Source organism: Erythranthe guttata, chromosome 14 (assembly GCF_056151865.1).
Source record: "Erythranthe guttata isolate IM_541 chromosome 14, IM_541, whole genome shotgun sequence".
NCBI classification, from domain to species: domain Eukaryota; kingdom Viridiplantae; phylum Streptophyta; class Magnoliopsida; order Lamiales; family Phrymaceae; genus Erythranthe; species Erythranthe guttata.
In genome coordinates, this window is record NC_142546.1 from 7,699,337 (window position 1) to 7,721,183 (window position 21,847).

At 39.0% G+C, this 21,847-nt stretch overlaps 4 protein-coding genes across 4 annotated transcripts; 2 read left to right on the plus strand and 2 right to left on the minus strand.

The window, feature by feature from the left end:
• Window positions 1-2,209: 2,209 nt before the first annotated feature.
• NPH3 (Phototropic-responsive NPH3 family protein) lies at window positions 2,210-6,240 on the plus strand. Its single transcript, XM_012979940.2, has 4 exons — window positions 2,210-2,770; window positions 2,870-2,939; window positions 3,036-4,346; window positions 5,523-6,240. The coding sequence occupies exons 1-4, from the start codon at window positions 2,658-2,660 to the stop codon at window positions 6,078-6,080; spliced, it is 2,052 nt and encodes a 683-aa protein (XP_012835394.2). The 5' UTR covers window positions 2,210-2,657; the 3' UTR covers window positions 6,081-6,240.
• Window positions 6,241-7,003: 763 nt separating this feature from the next.
• Window positions 7,004-8,974, minus strand: FKBP12 (FK506-binding protein 12). Its single transcript, XM_012979939.2, has 4 exons — window positions 8,679-8,974; window positions 8,520-8,581; window positions 7,635-7,687; window positions 7,004-7,302 (listed from the first exon to the last, which is right to left on the minus strand). Exons 1-4 carry the CDS (start codon window positions 8,798-8,800, stop codon window positions 7,201-7,203), a joined length of 339 nt encoding a protein of 112 aa, XP_012835393.2. The 5' UTR covers window positions 8,801-8,974; the 3' UTR covers window positions 7,004-7,200.
• Window positions 8,975-12,425: 3,451 nt separating this feature from the next.
• LOC105956056 (uncharacterized) lies at window positions 12,426-14,433 on the plus strand. The gene has a single exon (XM_012979878.2). The coding sequence runs from the start codon at window positions 12,927-12,929 to the stop codon at window positions 14,139-14,141; it is 1,215 nt and encodes a 404-aa protein (XP_012835332.2). The 5' UTR covers window positions 12,426-12,926; the 3' UTR covers window positions 14,142-14,433.
• A 2,512-nt stretch (window positions 14,434-16,945) lies between these two features.
• EIP9 (Chaperone DnaJ-domain superfamily protein) lies at window positions 16,946-19,097 on the minus strand. The gene has a single exon (XM_012979938.2). The coding sequence runs from the start codon at window positions 18,941-18,943 to the stop codon at window positions 17,099-17,101; it is 1,845 nt and encodes a 614-aa protein (XP_012835392.2). The 5' UTR covers window positions 18,944-19,097; the 3' UTR covers window positions 16,946-17,098.
• Window positions 19,098-21,847: the final 2,750 nt, after the last annotated feature.

A 21,847-nucleotide genomic window follows, 5' to 3' on the forward strand; every position in this document is an offset into this window, starting at 1 on the left:
TTTTATTCTTAAATTTTCTCAATAAAGACACAATAAATGGAGAAAAAGAGAGAGAGAGGGAGAGAGTTCAATTATTATAAAACAAAATGCAAATTGAAGGCCATTTTTAAGATTATTTTCTTGAAAAAACATTTTACCAAATTCTAGACAAGTAGTCTATTAATTGGACCATTTATATATATATATATATATATATATATATATATATATATATATATATATATATATATATATATATATATATATATATATATATATATATATATATATATATATATATATATATTATTCTTTTCAAACATAAATAAGTGGACCCTACCACTTCACTTGTACCCCCTTTTTGACCACTATGAAGTCAAGTTTCGTAGCCGCTAGGGTTGCTCACTCGCTGAAAAATCCGTCGAACCTAATCGTAAATTTGATACGTGTTAAATATCGAATTGAAAATTCGATTCGATATTCCGTAAATACATAATTCAGGTATTTAGTACAATATACAATATTGATGTTCAGTATATCGTATTGTACTGAATTGATATATTATTTCTTTTCCTAGTGAAAAATAGGACTTCTTCGACCCTACATGTATTATTTTTTATATTTTATAATATATTATTTCTTTAGGGGTATTAGACGGAAAAAAAAAAATAACACGTGATAACAGAAAATGAAAAATAATAGACAAAGGCTTAATTAAAAGATGACATAAAATTGAAGAGACGAGTGAACATTTAAGGTTCAAGTGGACCTAACACAGCTGGGCCCTGGCCCATCTCTTTCTATGATTGCCGGCGCGTGTGGCAATCCAATTTATACTTTTTTTTTTTTTTTTTTTTTTAATTGTAGAAATGTTTATGTAGAAATTGTTAGTATTCAATAATGATGTTTATAAGAACAATAGCTAAAAAGACTATGCAAGAAATTCCAAGAAAAATAATTTAGATTAAAAAATCTTAAATTTAAGATATTCATACTAAATTACGCATATAATGAGTTTTAAAATTTCTTATTCGATGAACTAAATTATAGTCGGCCTTCATCGAGTATACAATAATTCACAATATTATATCACAAATTAATAGTTTGGTATAAAAGTCGATAACACCTACTTGGGTCAATCGCCGGAACCCTACTATAGCAACTTCTCCTCCGCATGCCCCTAGAAGCATACACATATGGTGAGAGACTGATAGCTTAATGTGACATATATTTGAATCCGTGAAAGATAAATTTCCACATAATTATTGAGGGGGTTTGTCTTGGAATTTGTATTCTATTAGTTACCTCACTAAAAACCTTGTCATTATGAACATTGACGGAGCCAAAATGTGGGATAAATGTTTACAGGTTTCAGGGACCCATCTCCAATTTTTTCGCCAGAATTATTCATGAAAAATGGCACAAATTAAATAAAAAATTGTAAATTTTATGTATATTGACAAAATATAATTACTGGAGCTCTTTAAACTGCATCACAAATCAGTTAGGTGGCTAATTAAATTGGATTACTACATCACATAGTGTATATAAAAAAAGCTAATTACTCAATATAAGGGGTTGTTTTGTAATTACATTCTATCTAAGGTGGTGGTTGTAATTTACCCTATTCTTTTCCCCAAGACATAAACAATCAGTAAAAGACAAAAAGTGGTCCTCCCTCACTATGAATGAAACCATAAATTTTCAAAAAAAGGAATTAAATTAATAAATAAAATGAATACAAAAATAATATTAAAAATTGGGTAAATTACAAACACCCCCTGAGGTATGGTCAAATTACAAAAACACCCCTCTTGTTTGGATAATTACAACCACCCCTCAACTCATCAAATTTAGTGGAATCTTCGAGATTATATGGAATATTATCACTTTTGTACCCGTTTTATCCCATTCAAACTCTACATTATGAAGCAAGATGATCATAATATGTGATTTTTAGCTTGTATATATATCAGTTTGTGGTGCATCGGAAACTGTATTTTTTACACAAAAATAGTACAAACTAGAGCATATTTCACGGAATCTAGATGACTATGTTGAATTTGGCACCATAAAGGTGGAGGTCTAAGAAAAAATCATAGTTGAGGGGGGTAGATGTAATTATCCAAACAAGATGGGGGTTTTTGTAATTTGACCATACCTCAGGGGGGGTGTTTGTAATTTACCCTAAAAAATATAAAAAAAAAACATGAAACTCCATTAATACAACACACCTACTACTTTTAACTGTCATCATCTCCCATTTTTCAATCAAGAAAATTCAGAAGAATGTTTTTGGACACACTACACACCATATGGGTTATTAATTATTATTATTATTACACACTTTAGTGTGTGTAGTGTGTGTGAGAGAGAAAGAGAGTCTTGATCCTTGGGAAATGTAGAGAGAGAGAAACATGTGAAGTTCTGCAGAGTTGCCAAAACAGATAAACATGGTTTTCGCGGTAAAAAACAAAAAACCCTTTGAAAAATCCCGGAAAAAAAGCCGACAAACCAGAGTTTAAAAAATAAAATTCCCAAATTTCAAAGCAGCATCACCCCCATGTGGGGATCGATCTCCTCTTTCCTACTTATACTTCATCGTCTTCTTCACTTTCTTCAGTATAACTGAATAAATTTCGAATTTTTAATTTTTTTTACTGGTTTTCGTTTTGACGATGTGGGATTCGGAATCGGAATTGGTTGGAGGTCGAGATTACGACAATGGAGTCCTTTCGAGTAGCAAACCCGGTTTGCAGACAGATGGTTTTGAGCAGAGAGGCAAATCTTGGTAACTTTTTTTCCGATGATTTCTGTGTTTTAGGTTGCTTGTAATATTTGCAGATGATGTAAATTTTGTTTCCACCATTTTCGTGTTCATGGAAATTAGGTTTGTTTCGACTGATATTCCGAGTGATCTTGTAGTTCAGATTGGCGATGTCAGTTTCCATATACACAAGGTAGTGAAGAACATCATTTGAAAAAGAAGCAGCACACAACCTGTTTGTTGTAATGCCTGAACTAACCAAGAATGTTGTTTTTTTTTTTTGTTACAGTACCCTCTTCTTTCTCGGAGTGGGAAGATGAACAGGGTCATATACGAATCACCGCGCGACACGGACGTAAACAAGGTCGCCCTAGACGACCTCCCGGGTGGGCCCGAGTCGTTCGAACTCGCGGCCAAGTTCTGCTACGGAATCGCGGTCGATCTAACGGCGGCAAACATCTCCGGACTGAGATGTGCTGCAGAGTATCTAGAAATGACCGAAGATTTAGAAGAAGGCAATCTCATATTCAAAACCGAAGCCTTCCTCAGCTACGTCGTTCTATCCTCGTGGAGGGATTCCATAGTCGTTTTAAAAAGCTGCGAAACGCTCTCTCCTTGGTCCGAGAATCTCCAAATCGTGCGAAGGTGCAGCGAATCTATTGCATGGAAAGCTTGTGCTAATCCGAAAGGAATACGATGGCAGTACACGGGAAAGCCCCCGAGATCTTCTTCAAGCCCGAAATGGAACGAGATGAAAGATTCCAGCCCGAGTAGGAACACGCAAGTGCCTCCAGATTGGTGGTTCGAAGACGTCACGATTCTAAGAATCGACCATTTCGTACGTGTTATTACAGCGATTAAGGTGAAGGGAATGCGGTACGAACTCATCGGTGCTGTGATAACTCACTACGCAGCTAAATGGCTCCCTGGTCTGATCAAGGAGGGGACCACGGCCCCCCTCGACGAGGGGAACAATGTAAGTAATATAAGTAGTAGTAGTAGCTGGAATGGTGGGCTCCACATGATTCTGTCTGGAAATAAAGACGATTTACCGGCGGTTCAAGTTAAAGATCAGAGAATGATTGTCGAGAGTTTGATAAGTATAATCCCTCCACAGAGAGACAGTGTTTCGTGCAGTTTTCTTCTTAGGCTGTTGAGAATGGCGAACATGCTGAGAGTGGCCCCCGCTTTGGTGACCGAGCTCGAAAAACGGGTCGGCATGCAATTAGAGCAGGCGACATTAGGGGATCTTTTGATTCCTTGTTACAACAAAAACGAGACGACGTACGATGTCGATCTTGTGCAGAGACTTTTGGAGCATTTCTTGGTTCAAGAGCAGTCTGAAAATTCGAGCCCGAGTAGGCATTCCTCGTCTTCTGATAGTAAAATGTACGATGGTGGGTCCCACAGGGCAGCGGCTAATAATAATAATCCGAATGCGAAGATGAGAGTTGCGAGGCTTGTCGATAGTTATCTTACGGAGGTTTCGAGGGACAGAAACTTGTCGCTTACGAAATTTCAGGTTCTGGCGGAGGCTTTGCCTGAATCGGCTAGGAGCTGCGATGATGGATTGTACAGAGCAGTTGATTCCTATCTTAAGGTAAGTTATATGAGTTTTTTTATGTCTGATTATTTCTTGATTAAGGTTTCACCCATTTTTGCTTGAGTTTTAGGTTTGTTTTTCAATTGGAATTTGCACTTTTTTCGTCGGTTATTGAAACAAGAAGGCGTCGTAAAAAAAACTACATATGTGCCTTATATATATACATATATATATATATGATGTTGTTGACCTCTATAAATTAATACAGTTGGGACGAGCAAAATTCTAATAATTTAGTGGAATATCATAATTATCGAATTAATGATTTACGATGTCATTGAGTCGGGACTAAGGGTGTCCACGAGCCGAGCTCCAACCGAGCCCGGCTATTTGGCGAGCTCGAGCTCGAGTCCATTTTGACGAGCTCGAGCGCAAGCTCATTTGATTTTTTTTTGCTAATTTATTTATATTATTATTAAAAAATATTGTAATAAAAATATATACAAAAATAAATAATGAATTGTAACTATTATTTTTTTTAAATTTATATGTACTTTTTATATTATTATGATATTATTTTATATAATTATATATTTTAAAATAAAAATAATATATAAAAAATAAAAATAGAAAGTAGGCTCGCGAGTTCGATCTTGGCTCGTCAGAATGCTTGAAAAACTCGAGTTGGGATCATAGCTTTTGTCGAGTCTGCTCATCGAGCTCACGAGCCGACTCAGCTCATTTACACCCCTAGTCGGGACCGGGAGAAATTATTATTGAAGCGGGGTTATTAATCTATCGAGGTTCTACTGTACATCATTCTGACACATAGTTCACTAACAATCAATTAATGGTTTATTCCAAGCTACCCTGGGTGAAATTCACTCGACAGATCTTTAATATTTATATATACACAACTAAACACACATCCATGTTGGTGTTTGTGTGTTTCACCGGGTGTAGCATAGTTTCGACCGCAACTAACTATGACACAAGAAAGGAAATTGCTATCGACCAATATCCTTAAAGAAAAACACACGCATCCATGTGGGTGCGTGTGTGAGTGACGCGCAAAGCTTAACCCGCCGTACATTTCATCAGATTCATAAATACCTACAAGTTCGAACTAGAAGATCCTCTTATGGAATTACACTTTCAAGAAACGAACTATCATGCATTTACGAGCCTCCTTTATTTTTATTTTTTTTCGTGCTAATGAAACTAATTCGACAGGCCCATCCAACACTCACGGAGCACGAGCGGAAAAGGCTATGCCGTGTAATGGACTGCCAAAAACTCTCGATAGACGCGTGCATGCACGCCGCCCAAAACGAGCGGCTCCCGCTCAGAGTGGTGGTGCAGGTCCTCTTCTCCGAGCAGGTCAAAATCAGCAACGCATTAGCCACCGGCTCGCTCAAAGAAGCAGGAGAATCGCAATTTCATCATCAGCCAATAGTAGCCAGCCGCAAAACGTTGCTCGAGGGTACCCCACAGTCGTTTCAAGAGGGTTGGGCCTCGGCGAAAAAGGACATAAATACCCTCAAGTTCGAGCTCGAGAGTGTCAAGGCAAAGTATTTGGAGCTCCAAAACGATATGGAGACTTTGCAGAGAGAGTTCAATAAAGTGAGCAAACCGAAACAGACATCGTCTTCTTCGTCGGCGTGGGCCACGGGGTGGAAGAAGTTGAGCAAGCTGACTAAGATGGCGGAGAATAGCGATAGTGGGTCCCACGTGGCGAATGTGGAACAGAATAAAAAGGCTACTCGAAGGTGGAGAAATTCGATTTCTTGATAAGGTGTCTTTATTTTGTTGTCATGGTTCTTCTTTTGGATTTGATTAAAAGTTTTTGCTTGGAAGAATTTGAATAGACACTTAAAACAGCTGAGTGTGTAAAATTATATGTATTTTGTATCCTTGGAAATTTTGGAAAATATTCTTTATGTGTCTGCAATATTATTTATCTCTTCATCCCTCTATCGTATCTAGGGGTAGAAATCGGACGAATTAGATCAGAATTCGTACTTTCGAAGAAAAAAAAAATCATTTTTCTTACGTGAAAAACTGTTTCCGGTTTAGTTCTGAAATTTTTCGTAAAATATCTGAATTTGGAATGAAAATGTTTGGTCCAAAATCGATTTTTTTTGGATTCAGAAGTAACGGGAAATGGAATTTTATTTATTTTTATTCACCTATAATATAGAATACATAATAATTTTGATATTACTAGTGTAATCTTTGGGAAAAAGTTGAAATTTTCAGAAAATAAAATCGAGTCGAGAATTGGAACTTTATTTGTATTTCAAATTTGATCCAACAAATTCGGAAAATCGGAACTCAGAATGACGAATATTGCTCCAAAATTTGTGAACTTTTGGGAATCAGCGAAATTTGGAAATCTCGTATTAGTTCAACCACTAATCTTTAGAGACGGAATCGAAACACATTATCCTCGTATATCTCATACATTTTACTTCAAAATAAAAATTATTTTTATTTGATTACATTAGTTAATCACTGCTCAAAGCAAACATTCTTTTCAAACAAGGATACATATTGAAGTTCGTTTCGGTACAATCACCATCCGTAAATTGACGTAACTAAAAGCTTTTAGCTTCAAGCAAATGATGGATGATTATTCGATAGTTATACAATACAGATAGCAACTTTCTGTAAGTTGCCCAGCAAAATGTATAACAGGCAAAAGAAGAAGAACATGAAAGAAAAATCTCAATTTTAACGAGCATTTTTATGCATAAGTTCGACGATAATGTTTAACTAGAACACGAAACAAAATATTCATACATCTCACTTGCATCCAAAATAATTGGAAATACAACAATGCAAAAGCATGGGAGAACGCAATAACCAAAGCTCCGTGTCTTATTTATTAGGGTCTAATGATATAAGATGGTCACTGAGCACTCAGAACTTCAATCTCGAAAACAAGAATCGAGTTTGGCTTAATACCCCAAGCTGGAAAACCACCCGGCCCGTATGCATAGTCGGGTGAGCACTGCAGTACAATGGAAAGACACACGAAGAAATGTGAGAGGAAGAAATTATATAAAACTCATAACTTTTACAGAAAGCATTTTCTTATCAAATTTCACAGGCTGCTAAAATCTTATTTCAAAGAAAAAAAAATTAAAAATTGTTTAGCTGCTCGATTTATCGCCCTTAAAGCGTGGATACTTCTAGTTTGGATTCAGGAATAGTATAATAAAGTGGTAAGGTCGAAAATTTTACTGTAAGAAACTGCAGTAGCTAAATGTAATAGATTTGAGTTAAACAAATACGAGAAGACTATGGCAAGAATACAAAAAAGGGAGGAGATTTGCATATTACTGTTAATCGAGCAACTTCTCCCACTTGCATTCCTAAAACCCCTTCATCCCATCCTGCAACAGAAGAAATGTGCAATCCAGATTAAGAAACGAACATTTGTACAATTAGCGAATATAAAATCATAATATGAAACAACCAACCATACTTTTATTTTAGGATCGTGTTAGAGGCACATCTAATATCAACATATTCATTATCATTAGATGGAAATGAAAACTTTCGTTTCTTGATCTTATTACTACTTTTTTTTCTATCTCAAGCTTATATTCCTAACGCCTCATTTGGTTGCCAAGATAGGATTAACTAAGATAAGAGTAAATATCCAATAAAAAAGCTTCCTAAAAGACAAGATAAGCCATGATAACATAAAATTTCCGGGTTGACCCAAGGAGTTATCGGGTATACCAAACATCAAACAAAGTCCAATTATTTAGTTAATCACGGCTAATCTCCCAAACCAAACGAGCCCTAAGTGGATAGCATCAACTCCCATATTTTTAGTCTAATTAGTTCAAAATCACCATCCATGTACTTTTACCGTTCCAACGAGAAGCGTTAAACACCAAAATATATCAAGCCACCAATACATATAAATATTACGTAAAAATCCGGCGTTTCCAAATACAAAACCGAGAAAATCACGGAATTCCATTTCATATTTTCTCTTGAAAACCCCCTTTTACCCATTTTTTTTTCAAGCACAAATTCGCAATTTTTCCATATCTCACCAAACGCAATTATACCCTACAAATTACCAGAAGCAAGTTCAACAATTCGAACACTCCGACGAATTCGAAATCAATTTGAAGTGATCAATTTTCGAAAAACAGCCACAAATAAGAAACAATCAACAATTTAATTTTCAAGTATGAGTACAAGTAGTACCTTTAATAACTTTGCCCATTCCAACTTGGAAAGAAAAAGGCTCCTGCCCTGGATCCTTCGTGCTGTTACCCAAATCAATCACCTCAATTTTCAGCAATCGAAGAGAGAGAGAGAGAGAGAGAGAGAGAGAGAGAGAGAGAGAGAGAGAGAGAGGGTTACCTCCAGAACTTTTGGGAAAGATCGCCATTTTTACCAAATCCAGTGCAGTGAACGGTGACTTTTTGACCGACGACGGGCTTCCGGCCGGTGCCGCTCCTCAACAATTCCTTCTCCACTCCCATTTTCCTGATCGGTTGAGCTCGAATACGATTGCGAACTGGTACTTCCTCTTCTGCAAAGTTTTTTAGGGTTTTACGCTTTCGACTGTGTGGATTTATACCCTTTATTATTTTAACTCTTTATTTAACGTTCGTCACGTGACAGTCAGATTCCAAATTCATGGAAGAATATATAATAAACAAAATATAAAGCATATTCCTTTTTCTAATATAATTTTTTTTTTTGATGTTTAAAAATCTTTATAGCCTCAAATTGGCCTAATTAAAAAGATTTAATTAATTTAATACAAATTAAGTAAGCGAACGTCAAACATGCATGAATACTCAAATATTATAGTAACTAGCATTTTTCCCCATGCGATGCACGGGATATTATTTCAATAGTGAAAAAATATCAATTTAATTATCTCTTAAGATTTGAGATATATTGATGAAAAATAAGAAGATTAATGATTGTTGAAAATTATAATTAGAAAATTAGTAGAGAAAAATATTAAAAATAAATAATTACAGAAGTACCATTATGATAGGATTTTTCACGGGTTAGTTTCAATTTTGATAATTGTTAAAAAATATAGTTAAAACTTAGTAGTATTAAAAATATTAAAAATAAATAATTACAAAAATACTATTAAGATTTTTCTAGGGTTGCCCAGCGTTTCTTTCTTTTATATATAAGATATATATTCATTGCTTTATTAATGTACACCTAGCTATTTACAAAATCGAAAATTAGCAAGACCCCTGATTTGGAAAATTCATGCAAGGGACCCTCATTTTTATTATCAATGATAATTCATTTGTCTTTAGTTATTCTCACAAATTTAAATTGTCTAATATACCCTTCTACAATCCTAATTATTATTCTTTTCCCATCTTTCTCTCATCTTCTACTCTCTCTCTCTCTCCTTTGTTTTCTGATTCGAATCTCTAGTTTCTTATCTCTCGATAAAGAACCACGGCCACTGGCATCACCGTCAGAATAACGGTGTCGGAACACTCGACGGATATGAAGCCGTCGGCGGAGGGGGAGATTGTAGAAGGCAGCAGCGATTAAGGTGGATGTGGTGAGGCGGACGACATGGAGCATTTGACGAAGGCGTCTTTCTAGATCCTTGCGGGGTTTGGTGGTGGGGTAGGCGGTGTCTAGATGGTGGTGGCTACTTTTGGAGGTGGTGGTGGTGACACTTAGGGTTGTTCATGGGTCGGGTCGGTTGAATATCGGCCGATTATCGGCCCGACCCGACCAACCGACTATTGCAAATATGCAAAACTATTACCGGCCCGACTATTGTGGGTCGGGTAACGGTTGGCAACCGACTTTGTCGGTTGCCGAAACAGTTCGGTTGCAAATTATCGGCCGATATCGGCCACATTAAAAAAAAAATCAGATTTTCAATTTATGAGGAAAAAAAATACTATTCTCATTAAATAATTCTCGAGAAAAACTTCATTTTTTTTTCACTCATAAATAGTATTCTAACAAATATAAAGAATCCCACATATTTATGTTATAAATATATTCTGGCTTGTTTCTTCTTGTTTGGCTTCTTTGATCTTTGTTTAATGTGAGATATACAAAAGAAAAAAAAAAAAAAAAAAAGAACGAGAATTCTTCATGGACAATCAATGAGATTCTAATATTTGAAAAAAAAGAGATCTGATTCAATTATTCAACTACTTCAAATACAAAAACACATTATAAATATTAGCATCTCCAAAAAACTCAAACATTATTGCCCAAAAATTAAATGTAGGGTCAAAAGGCTAGAAGAAAAAAAAAAGTCGGTTGGTCGGGTAATATCGGCCAACCGACTTTTCAATATTTCAGAAACTATAACCGACCCGACTATGCATGGGTCGGTTGATATTATCGGCCCGACCAGAACGGGTCGGTTGATGGGTAATTATCGGCCGCAATAGTCGGGCCGATAATGGGTCGGTTGTCGGGTAAAACCGACCCATGAACAACCCTAGTGACACTGATGGTGGTGCACTTATGGGCCAAGTGGTGTTAATAAGGGTGGCGGAGTAAATGGTGGCAAATATAAGTTGTTTTTTTGTTATATTGGGCCAAGTGGTGTTAACAAGGGTGGCGGAGTAAATGGTGGCAAATATAAGTTGTTTTTTTGTTATATTGGGCCGAGTGGTTGAAACCTGAAAAGCATAAAGAGTTCATATTGCATTGTTGAGCATCTGAGGTCGGATTTTGTGAATGTAGTTTAATTTCGTAGAACTCATAACCCCACTAACCTTAATTATAATCAGCGTAATGTATTAAGAGTTACGAAAGAATGCCACATGTCAAAAAATTAGAGGAATCCGATTTATATTAAATTTCGGTTGATCCGCTCAGAATTTAATCTCTAATTATATTCACTACTGGAATTTTATTTCACGATCATTGATGATTTCGTAGAACCTACACCTAGTGAAAGGTGAAATATATCATGTAATTTTACTACATTAATTAACACATAATAACATACACGCTCATGTATATGTGTGCTTAGTGTTAGTTCCTCAGTCGATGATATCGGTTATGATTCGAGTGTGACCGAGTCATGGTTGAGAAATGGTGCCGAGTGAAGGATGACACAAGACAGCCACACATCGGTCAATAAGTGATCGAGTGTTCGGCAGACATCGTAGGTGCTTGTTCAAGAAAATGAGGAATGGTTCTTGGCGGTTGGGACTTGGGCACGAGCAAGAGATGAGCAAGACTTGGGGATGTCAAGAATGAGTCTTGGCAGCTCGGCACAAGTTTGTGGGCAAGGATGACACGAGCGAATCTCAGCAGCCTATGCAGACAGTTGTGGGCAAAGCTGGCACCATATGTAGGCAAGGCAAGGAGACTGCATGGCAACAGTGGCAGGATGTCTCGGCCATTTGGTGCGTGAGCGCGCCCATATTAGGTAGCCACCTAACAACTGACTACTTGGACGATTTGGAGGGCAGTTGCGGGTTGAAATCTAGACAGCATAAAAAGTTCAAATGCAGTGTTGAACATCTGAGGTCGGATTTTGTGAGTGTACTTTAATTTCCTTTATATATTTATGGGAAATAATATAAAGATCAGGCATTGTCCACAAACATACTTATGTGTATTTGTTTTGCGTTGCATACTCATTGTTTGTTGCGTATATTTGTGAGGATAGAATCGAATGAAAGGTTGATTGATTTTGTTTTGTTAAAACTAGGCCGCATGGAGACGAAATTTCTTATAATTCCCTCCGACACATAGTAAAAAAATCTTTTATTTGAATTCTAAAATAACAAATAATTTAATTAATCAATAATATTATTTTTGCATGGGAAAATCGATAACCTAGTTGGTGGAGTAAAAGCGAACACGAACACCCCACGGTGAAATCCTTGCCACTAATCTTGTTCATCACTCGCACACAAAACTACTAGAACACACGTTCTTTACCATGCAATTTTTTTTTTTTTTTAAATAAATAAAAAAATTCAAATGTTGGTCTCCTTAATTATAGTACTTGGACAATAGACAACAACCTCAGAAATCATCACCCAAACCTAAAACAATGGTGTTCGTCTGAATTCACAGCCCTAATTTCTCCTTCCTCAATATATAACCCCCCACCCAAAACAACCCTTCCCTCGTAATTCTCACCAAAACAGAAAATAATAATCATAAAAAAATAAAATAAAAAAAAAAAGAAGAGAATTTCAAATAATTTCCAGTTTCTTTTCTCGCTTTCTCTGCCATTTTTTGTAATTCATTTTCTGTTCTGGTTCATGGTGATTCAGTTATATATATAATTTCTGATATCATGTAAAACCAGACAGAAACGACACCGTTTTGGAACTTGGAGAGAGAAAGGCGAGGAAGAAGATCAATAATTAAATAAAATGGAAATTGCTAGAATTAGCGAATTGTTGCTCCTCTGGTGTAGAATCCGAAGTAATCGTGTTGCTCTCGTGGGTGGAAATCACACCGCTTCCAGATTTTGTACCCGCTAAAATTCCACCTTCCCCGCGCTTTTTTTTTTTTTGTTTTTATTTTGTTTCTGTTGTTTTCTCTCTCTATAACTTTCTCTCTCTCTCTTTCACAATTGATTTCTCGTGACATTTCCGGCGGCAATTCTTTCCTTGTTTTCTGGAGATGGAAAATTTGGGTCGTGCGTTACGATCCAACAAGGGCGAGTACGATGAGGAGGCGAGTGAATCGAACTCGCCTGCCGTTTTGGTTATCAATCTGCCCGATTCACGCGCTCTGCGCGTGATGTCACTTTCGCTTTTCCTAACTGTGCTTTTTCTTGCACTGCCTTCGCTCCGATCTACGTCGACGTCGATGATGATCAGAGCTTCTATGTTCAAACCCGCCGCCGCAGATCGAGACGCCGCCGCCGGCGACGGGTTCAAAATTCTGCCGATTCTCCTCCGCGACTTGGTGGAGGAGGGCCTCGTCAAGAAGGGCCACCGCGGCCTAGTCATCGGCGCCACCGCCGCCGACATGGAAGAGGACTTCGAGTTCCTAAGAGACGCCGGCGTCGATCTGCTCACGCAGGAGGAGACGAACGCGGACGCACACCACGTGTTTGATTTTGTGTTCACAAGAAATTTCAACAGTATGGAGGTGGTGGACGGCGTTCTCAAGGAAGACACCGGCCTCGTCATCTCCCCGCTAGGACGGGACCCGTCGAACGGCCTGAGACTACTAAGCAGCTACAAGATCGTCTATCTCCGACGATTCGAGAGCACTGTGGTGGCCATGCGGAAAATGGCGACTTCAACCGTCGCCGACGAGGAGGAGGAAGTCTCATGCGGCGGGGGCTCCGCCACATCGGAGGAGAAGAAGGCCGCCCTAAAGGGCTTGGAGGACGTCTACCTCGAGCCGCCAAGACGAGCGGAGGTCGAGGAGAAGAAGAAAACGAGCTTCAAAACATCAAGAAAGATCAAGTTCCTGCCGGACCTCTTGAAGGACTCGTTGGACGAGTACCCTAGACGAGTATTCATAACCGACGACACGAGCGCGGTCGAGTGGTTCTACAAGTCGTACCCGATGCGGGATCAAGAATTTGAAGTGTACGACGTCGAAGCGAGTGGGGCCCACAAGGAAACCGGGGTGTCGAACTGGATGAGGGGGAAAGTCGGGAGGGAGGATTACGTGGTGATGAAGGCGGAGGCGCAGGTGGTGGAGGAGATGTTGAAGGAGAAGACACTTTGCCTAGTCGACGAGCTTTTCTTGGAGTGCGAGAATCAATGGCAAGACGACGAAGATCAGAGCGATGGAAGCAAAAGGGCTTATTGGCAGTGTTTGGCTTTGTATGGGAAAGTTAGGGATGAAGGGATTGCTGTGCATCAGTGGTGGGACTGATTGTTGTGAGGGAGGGAGAGTCTTTTTTTCTTGAATTTTTTTCTATTTTTTAAAATTCTAAATTTTATTTTTTATTGTTTTTTTTTATATATTTTTTATATATAATTTTTTTTTATGTTTTGAGGGTTGTTTTTTTAATTAATATTTTTTGGGGTGTTGTTTGGTTTGTTTGTATTGTGTCTTGTTGTGGTGTGATAGTGTAATTTGGGTGTGTTGTAAAAGTAATTAGGTAGAGAAAGAAAAAGTTTAAAGTAAAGTTTCTAGTATTTGATTTTGAGGTTTATAGTTGAAATTCAAGAGTTTGTTTTAGCTTGTTGAACATATCAAATCAAATTTTATGTATATGTGTATATATATATATATATATATATATATATATTGTTTATTTGCATGGTCTTACTTAGGTATATATATAACTGAATCGAGCTTTAATCGAGCCGGACATGAATCACGGGCGAAAAAACAGGAATCGCAAAAGTCAATAAAAATTAAGCGCCATTTTTATTAGGACACACAACATGAAACACAAACACAACATACAGAAATAACAACGTAAAAACACAAAACAAGACGCGTAACGAGCATTAATCTTTCTCCAAGGACCAACTAATCCAAATTGTTAGGATCAGTTTCTAGTAAACCGCTAAGCAATCAAGGAGTGGTTGTGGTAATTTGTGGAGGGAAAACGGGGATAAATGGATTAGTGGGGAAAACCAATGGATTATTACCGGGGATTATTGGAAAATCGGGTAATATTGGTTGTGCGGAGGGATCAGTGTTGGGAGTAGGGAAGAGCGGTGGAAATATTGTTGGATCGGGAAATGTGGGCAATGGCTCCAGGCCTGGAATCCCGGGGAAAATCGGAGCCAGCAGCTTGCGGTTATTTCCAGCTGCTGAGGCAATTTCCGGGCCTGGAATTGACAGGGAAACGACGATGAAGAATAAAATCAACGACTGTGAAGAAGAAGAAGAAGAAGCCATGTTTTTTTTTTTTTTTTTATAATTATTATTAAAAAGCCTGGATTAGTTTGTAGTTGGATTGTTTACTCTTTTATAGTGGTGAAATGAAATGAAATAATAATAATTGTGTTTAGAGGCCGTTGATCTTGTTGTTGAGACATAATAAACAACCTAAGTAATGTAGTTAGTAGTGGTCAAGAATCTGAAATGGCTGAGCAGAGGAGGAACTGCGTAGTCGGGGGGCCGCGGCCCCTCCGTCCTTTTCGAGAAAATTAATATTCTTTTGAAGTTCAGAATATAAAATTGACGGAACACTCATTTCATTACCCCGGTCTATTATATGCTACACCGAAAGATATTTATCATTCATATACACACAAACACCCACACCCACATTGGTGTGTAGATCAACGGCAAAAAAATCACTCGATGTAGTCTTCACTGGGTGCAGCATAGAAATAACGGTTAACCCCATCACTTAAACCCATCACCAATATTTTCATTCAATTATACACAATTAAAGTTGGGGAGTATGTATACACTATGGATTGGTTCAATTCAAATAATGGTTGTGGTCATTATTGGCATCCAATTATTATGGCTCTATTGAGTAAATTGCACATGTTTCTATATTATAAGTTGCTCCTCTAATTGGTTAGATTAATTGAAAAATAAGTTTGCGGAAAACTAAGGCAAAACTCGAGACTTCAAATGTGATTTTGACCATTTTCGAATTGAGACTGGCCAAAACTCAAAATACGTAGTTCGTAGTTCTTTCAGTTATTTTTGTAATCCAACTTGAATCGACAAGATTGGATGTCAGGCAAGAAAGTTATGCATGATTCAATTAACATTGCCCACAACTTTGATGTTTTTGACTATCTATAATTCAAAATGTAACTCATTTACGCATAACCTTGTCCCCCGAAATCCAATTCGGCTGATTCAAGTTGGATTAGAAAAAGTTAAACTCAAATGATATGTTTTGAATTTTGCCAAAATCAGACTAGACAAATGTTAAAATCACGTTTGAAGTCAAAACAGTATTCATAAAATTGAAACGACATTTACCATTTCGATTTAAGCTATTGAGAAATTGTATTGAACACAAACAATTGAATTATGACAAGGTTGCATATGTATCGCCTAAACTTGCTATTCATGACCGAATATGCAAAATTAGGCTAGACTTTTATTGAAATTATTTCAAATAAAATATAGGGTAAATTACACCTACACCCCTAAGGTATGCTAAAATAATTTTAAAGTCCTTATGGTATCGGTAATTACAATCACCCCTGAAACATTGTTAGAACCTCTAATGGGATAATGTATTGGATATGTTAGAGTTCTAACGGAAGTGGTGAAGACAACATAGAGCGAGAGCTAGAGGGTGATATGGCTCCCCCAACATTCCTTAAATCACCCACTAGCTCTATGTTATCTCCAGCACTTTCTGAAACTAATAGACTGTTTGAACTCTATCCGAATAACGTATTGGATCCGAATAACGTATCCAATGCTTAGAATTTCTAATAATGTTTCAGGAGTGATTGTAATTACCGATACCACATAAACTTTAAAGTTATTTTAGCATCCTGCAGGTGTAACTTACCCTAATATATATATGCAATACATATGCATATACATATATATATATATATATATATATATATATATATATATAACATACTACCCAAAATTCCATCACTCAAGAACTGTACTAGGCATTATTAACTCTAATACTAAGATGGCATTTCATACATATAAACGTGCAAAGCCACTATCAATGCAAAGACTGCAGCTTTCCTGCATTGTTCGCCGCACACGAAGCGAAGAAATCAAAATACGAGATAAATAGCAATATATACGATAATTAAGCCATAACTTAAGATTCCAAATTTGATCCAAAACGATAACATCCTACCAACCCTCCACACTCAAACTACAGTTACAACAACAACAGCAACAACAACAAAAAAGCACTTACTTTTTTATTACGTCTCCTTCACGACCTTATCATCTACGACGTTAAGAATCGGAAGGCTGCTCAAGAACTCATCAAGACCCTCGAAAAATCCAATCCCTTCGATATTACCATCCTCCCCTTCAATGTTATCATCTTTCCCACGGCTCGGTCCACTCCCTTGGTTCGTCCTCGGAGCAGACTCCTCAGTTTCGTTGCTGAACTCAACATTCAAATCCAATTTCCCGAAACTCTTTGCAACTCTGCCAGGTTGTTTTCTACCACTAATAGCTGCCGCCCCTTTTTTGCTCGGTTCAACGGGGGCTGTCGCCTTAATAGGTGCCTCCACCACCTCAGGTGGAGGCACAACCCCATCTTGCTGCACATTCACATTCACATTCTTGCCTTTATTATCTACTTGTGCTTTCTTTGCACTTTTATTGGGAGTCCCACTAGCTCCCTTTCCTTTCACACTCTTTGATTTCTTATTCTTTTTCTCCATAGCATCGCGCCAATCATCGTCCGATCCACTCGAATCCGAGGCCTCCATAAAAACCTCATCATCATCATCGTCAACATACACCCTTGGAGCCGAGTTTCTACGCGCAGCCTTTTTAGTAGCGTTAGCATTCCCATTCGATGCCTGTGGGCAAGTGAACATGGGCGAAAACGGAGTCCACGAAGAAGCAGCACCCTTATTTTTCTCCCAATTCTCCACCGAAAAACCCATAGGCATAAAACCCCAGCAGCAAAAGTACCCATCTTTACCATCAACGACTGGCGGCGGTGAGGGTATCACCACCCCCTGAAACGCCTTCTTACAGTTCTGGCACCGCAGAGTGCAATCAGCATACACCATAGGGTACTCGTACATGTAATAGCAATAAGGGCACGCCGTCCAAAAAGTTGACCCGTCGTTCTTCGCAGGTGCATTCACTCTCTCCTCGTCCTCATCTATTTTCTCCGCGTCCTCCTCATCCTCGATTCCCCTTCCGACACCATCACCCACACTCGCATGATGCGGAGTTCTATTACCACCAACATTCGAGTAATTCTGCTGAGGTTGTTTGTGGTTTTTGTTCACTTGCTCTTGGGTCGACCCATGAGCAGGAGCAGCTACATTACCAGCAAAAGTCGAAAAGCTTTCGTGTACCTGCTTATTCACCGGTTCATGGTTTGCCTTCGACGGTCCAGATGCACCCCCGAAAACAAGATTCGAACCCGAAGTAAAACTCATGAAATTCTGCTGTTCTCGGGCCGACCCACCGCCCACCGGGTCAACCTGAGTACTTGCATGTACCTGCACCTGAGGAAAATGGGCGCCGCCTTGTGGTTGGGAAGAATGAGTGACACCAGTTGAGCTGTTCCCCCCAAAGAACATGAAGTTTTGGTGCATTGATGGGATAGGGTTGCTAAACGGGTCGGGTTGTCGCTGCTGCTGCTGGAGAAAGAAAGCCAGCTCTTTATCATACATTGATTTCCTCGAAGGGTTTGAGAGTACGGACCAGGCGTCGACGACGAGGCGGAAGGCTTGTTCGGCGAAGGGGAATTTGTTCTTCTGAGGGTTGAGAATTAGGGCTAGGTTTCGGTACTGTGAGGCGATGAGCTCGGAGTCGCCGCCCTGCTGCTGCGTGACTCGGAGGACGGCGTACCAGTCCTGCTGGTTGTTCCCGATCCGCCGGTCTCCGGCGAGGAGCGTGTCGGCGACGGCGAGGATTTGATCCGCCGGGGTGAGCGTCGGATCGGAGTCACGCGCGCGGCTCGCGAAGGACTTGCTCCCCATCAGGTCACGCGCGGAGAGCAGCTTCTCGGCGATCGTCAGCCACCGCAGTGCCTCCGCCCGGGTGGTTGTCGTCGGAAAAAATGGGTGCTCCATTTCCTGCGAATTAATCTCGAAAAAATTGAAAATTTCTGCTCTCCCAAAAAAGGGTAAAATCGAATTGGGGAAAAAAAGAGGAGGAAGAAGAAGAAGGGGATCGGGGAGTGAGATTAGTGTAGTTGGACGAAAAAGGGCATGGAATGTTGGCAGTGTGAGTGGGGAGAGAAGGGTAGAAAAGGAATTTCACAGTGGGTCTGAGCAGAACTGTGGTATGTACAGTGTACTCGTGTGTATATTTGACTGCAGTTAAATTAAATATTTTAATGACGTCATAAATATTCTTTTACTGTAAATAGGTCGTCATATTTAATGTTGTGATCTACATGAGATCCACAATATATTTGACTGTCATGGTTTTAGATTTTCTAGTATATTTAAAATTTCATTTTTTTTTTTTTTTTGAGGATAAAAAAATATTTCATTAGCTCATTTCCGAGCAGAGGATTGACTGAATCTTGACGGGAAGAGCATCTAAATTACATGGACCTTTCTTAGATAGTGACGCTACTTCGTGAGCTACCCGATTACCTTCTCGAAATATATGTTGGACTGTAAAAGCGGCAAAAGTCTCACTCATTTGTTTAATATCCTCAATGATATTTCCATATTCGGCTCGTGAGCTTGATCTTCCCTGGATGGCTGCAATAATCTCTTGTGAGTCACCTTCTAAAATGATCGCCGCCCAATTATTTTGACAAGCCATTTCGACAGCCAATAAAGCCGCTTTTGCCTCTGCCGATGCAGGATCCAAAGTGGATTTCAAAATCCGCGACACCCATCCTACGCATACACCCAAATTCGATCTTCCTATAGCTCCAAAACAGCATATTCCATCCTTGTTATTCACCGAAGCATCAAAGTTAATTTTCACCACATTTGGCTCGGGGGGAATCCATCTCACTAAGGGTCGATTGCGCAAAAGGCATGAGTCGAGTACTTGCGATGTAGCTGTATGTAGTTCATTCCAATATTTCTTGGAAAACTCTACTATATTCATAGCATCGGGAATTGTACCTTCAAACACTCGTTTGTTACGGGTATACCAAATTGCCCAGCACAGTAGTATGCATTGTTCAAAAGCCTTGGAATCTAGCTTCTTTTTTACTGTACGCAGCCATGCACCCAACTCAATTTCCGATGTGTGATATGTCGACAGCGGTATCCCACTCAATGCCCATACTTGACGAGCAAAAGTACAATAAGCAAAGATATGCATAACATCTTCTCCCATTTCATCACAAAAAGCACAACGATTAACTTCCAAGACCTTGCGTTTCATCAAATTTGTGCAAGTAGGCAGCAAATTTTTACATGCTCTCCATAAAAAAATCTTAATCTTGCTTGGTAGAGTTAAAGCCCATATCCATTTCCAGTCTTGAGCATTGTGAGAATTCGAACTATTACCAGGTTGGCCACCACCATTTTTTCGGATTCTAACAGCCAAATGATAAGCACTACGAACTGAGAATAGTCCATTTCGATTATAATGCCAAATATAGCGGTCTGAGTGCACTAGCTTACCCAAAGGAATAGCAAGAATTGCTTTGCAATCGTCTTCAAAAAAGATTTCTTGGATTAAGTCGGACTTCCACAGCCCTGTATCCTCGTCAATTAGTTCATTTACTTTCATTTCCGGCTCCCTATCACCAATGGGTGTGAAAATCTGAAATGTACTTTCTCTCGGCAACCATTTATCCTTCCAAATATTAACCGAACGCCCGTTGCCGATTCTCCAACGAAGGCCGGCTTTGACTAGGTAAATAGAACTGCATAAGCTTCTCCATGTATACGAAGGATTCGAACCCAAAGAGGCATCTAGTACACTTGTATTCGGGTAATACCTTGCCTTTAGGAGTTGGCCTAACAAGCTTTCGGGATTCTCTAATAATCGCCATATTTGTTTGGCGAGAAGGGCTGTATTAAATTCGTCCAGCACTCTAAACCCAATCCCACCTGATTGCTTGCTATCGCACAACTCCTGCCACTTTGTCCAATGAATCCCTTTCCCGTGCTTATTTTCCCACCAAAACTTAGCCATATAATTTTCGAGTTCCATTGTGAGATAACCTGGGAGTTTAAAACAGCTCATAGCATAGGTTGGGATCGCCTGGACGACTGCTTTGATAAGAATCTCTTTACCCCCTTTAGACAACCACTTTTCTTTCCATCCTTGGAGACGTGAGCGAATTTTATCACGAATATTTGCAAACACCTCTCTCTTGGATTTACCGACAACTGCAGGCAAACCAAGGTACTTCTCGTGTTTATTCACCACTTCCATGGGTAATAGCGCACGAACTCTGTCAATAATATGGTTGCTTGTGCTCTTGCTAAATACAATACTTGATTTATCAAAATTAACTACCTGGCCGGACGCATCTCTATAGATTTGGAGGATATTTTTTACACACATAGCTGAAGGTTCATTTGCTCTACAGAATATCATCGTGTCATCCGCGAAAAGAAGATGAGAGACTTTCGGAGCACCTCTACAAACCGCGAGACCCCGCAAATTACCATTATTTTCCTCTCGACGAAATAGTGCACTCAAAGCCTCAGTGTAGAAGAGAAACAAATACGGGGACATGGGATCCCCTTGTCGAATGCCTCGTTTCGGTGAAAGGGAACCAAAAACCTTGCCGTTTAAGATAAATGAATATGTCACTGTAGTCACACACTTCATGATCAGCTCTACCAACCGAGTATCAAAGCCTAATCGCAACATGACCTTTTTGAGGAAAAGCCACTCTACTCGATCGTAGGCTTTACTCATGTCTAGCTTTATGGCCATATGATCTGCTGGGCTTCGTTTCATATAATGTGCGACTTCATAAGCTACGAGGATATTGTCTGAGATTAGCCTAGATGGGACGAAAGCCGATTGTGAATCAGAGATAATCA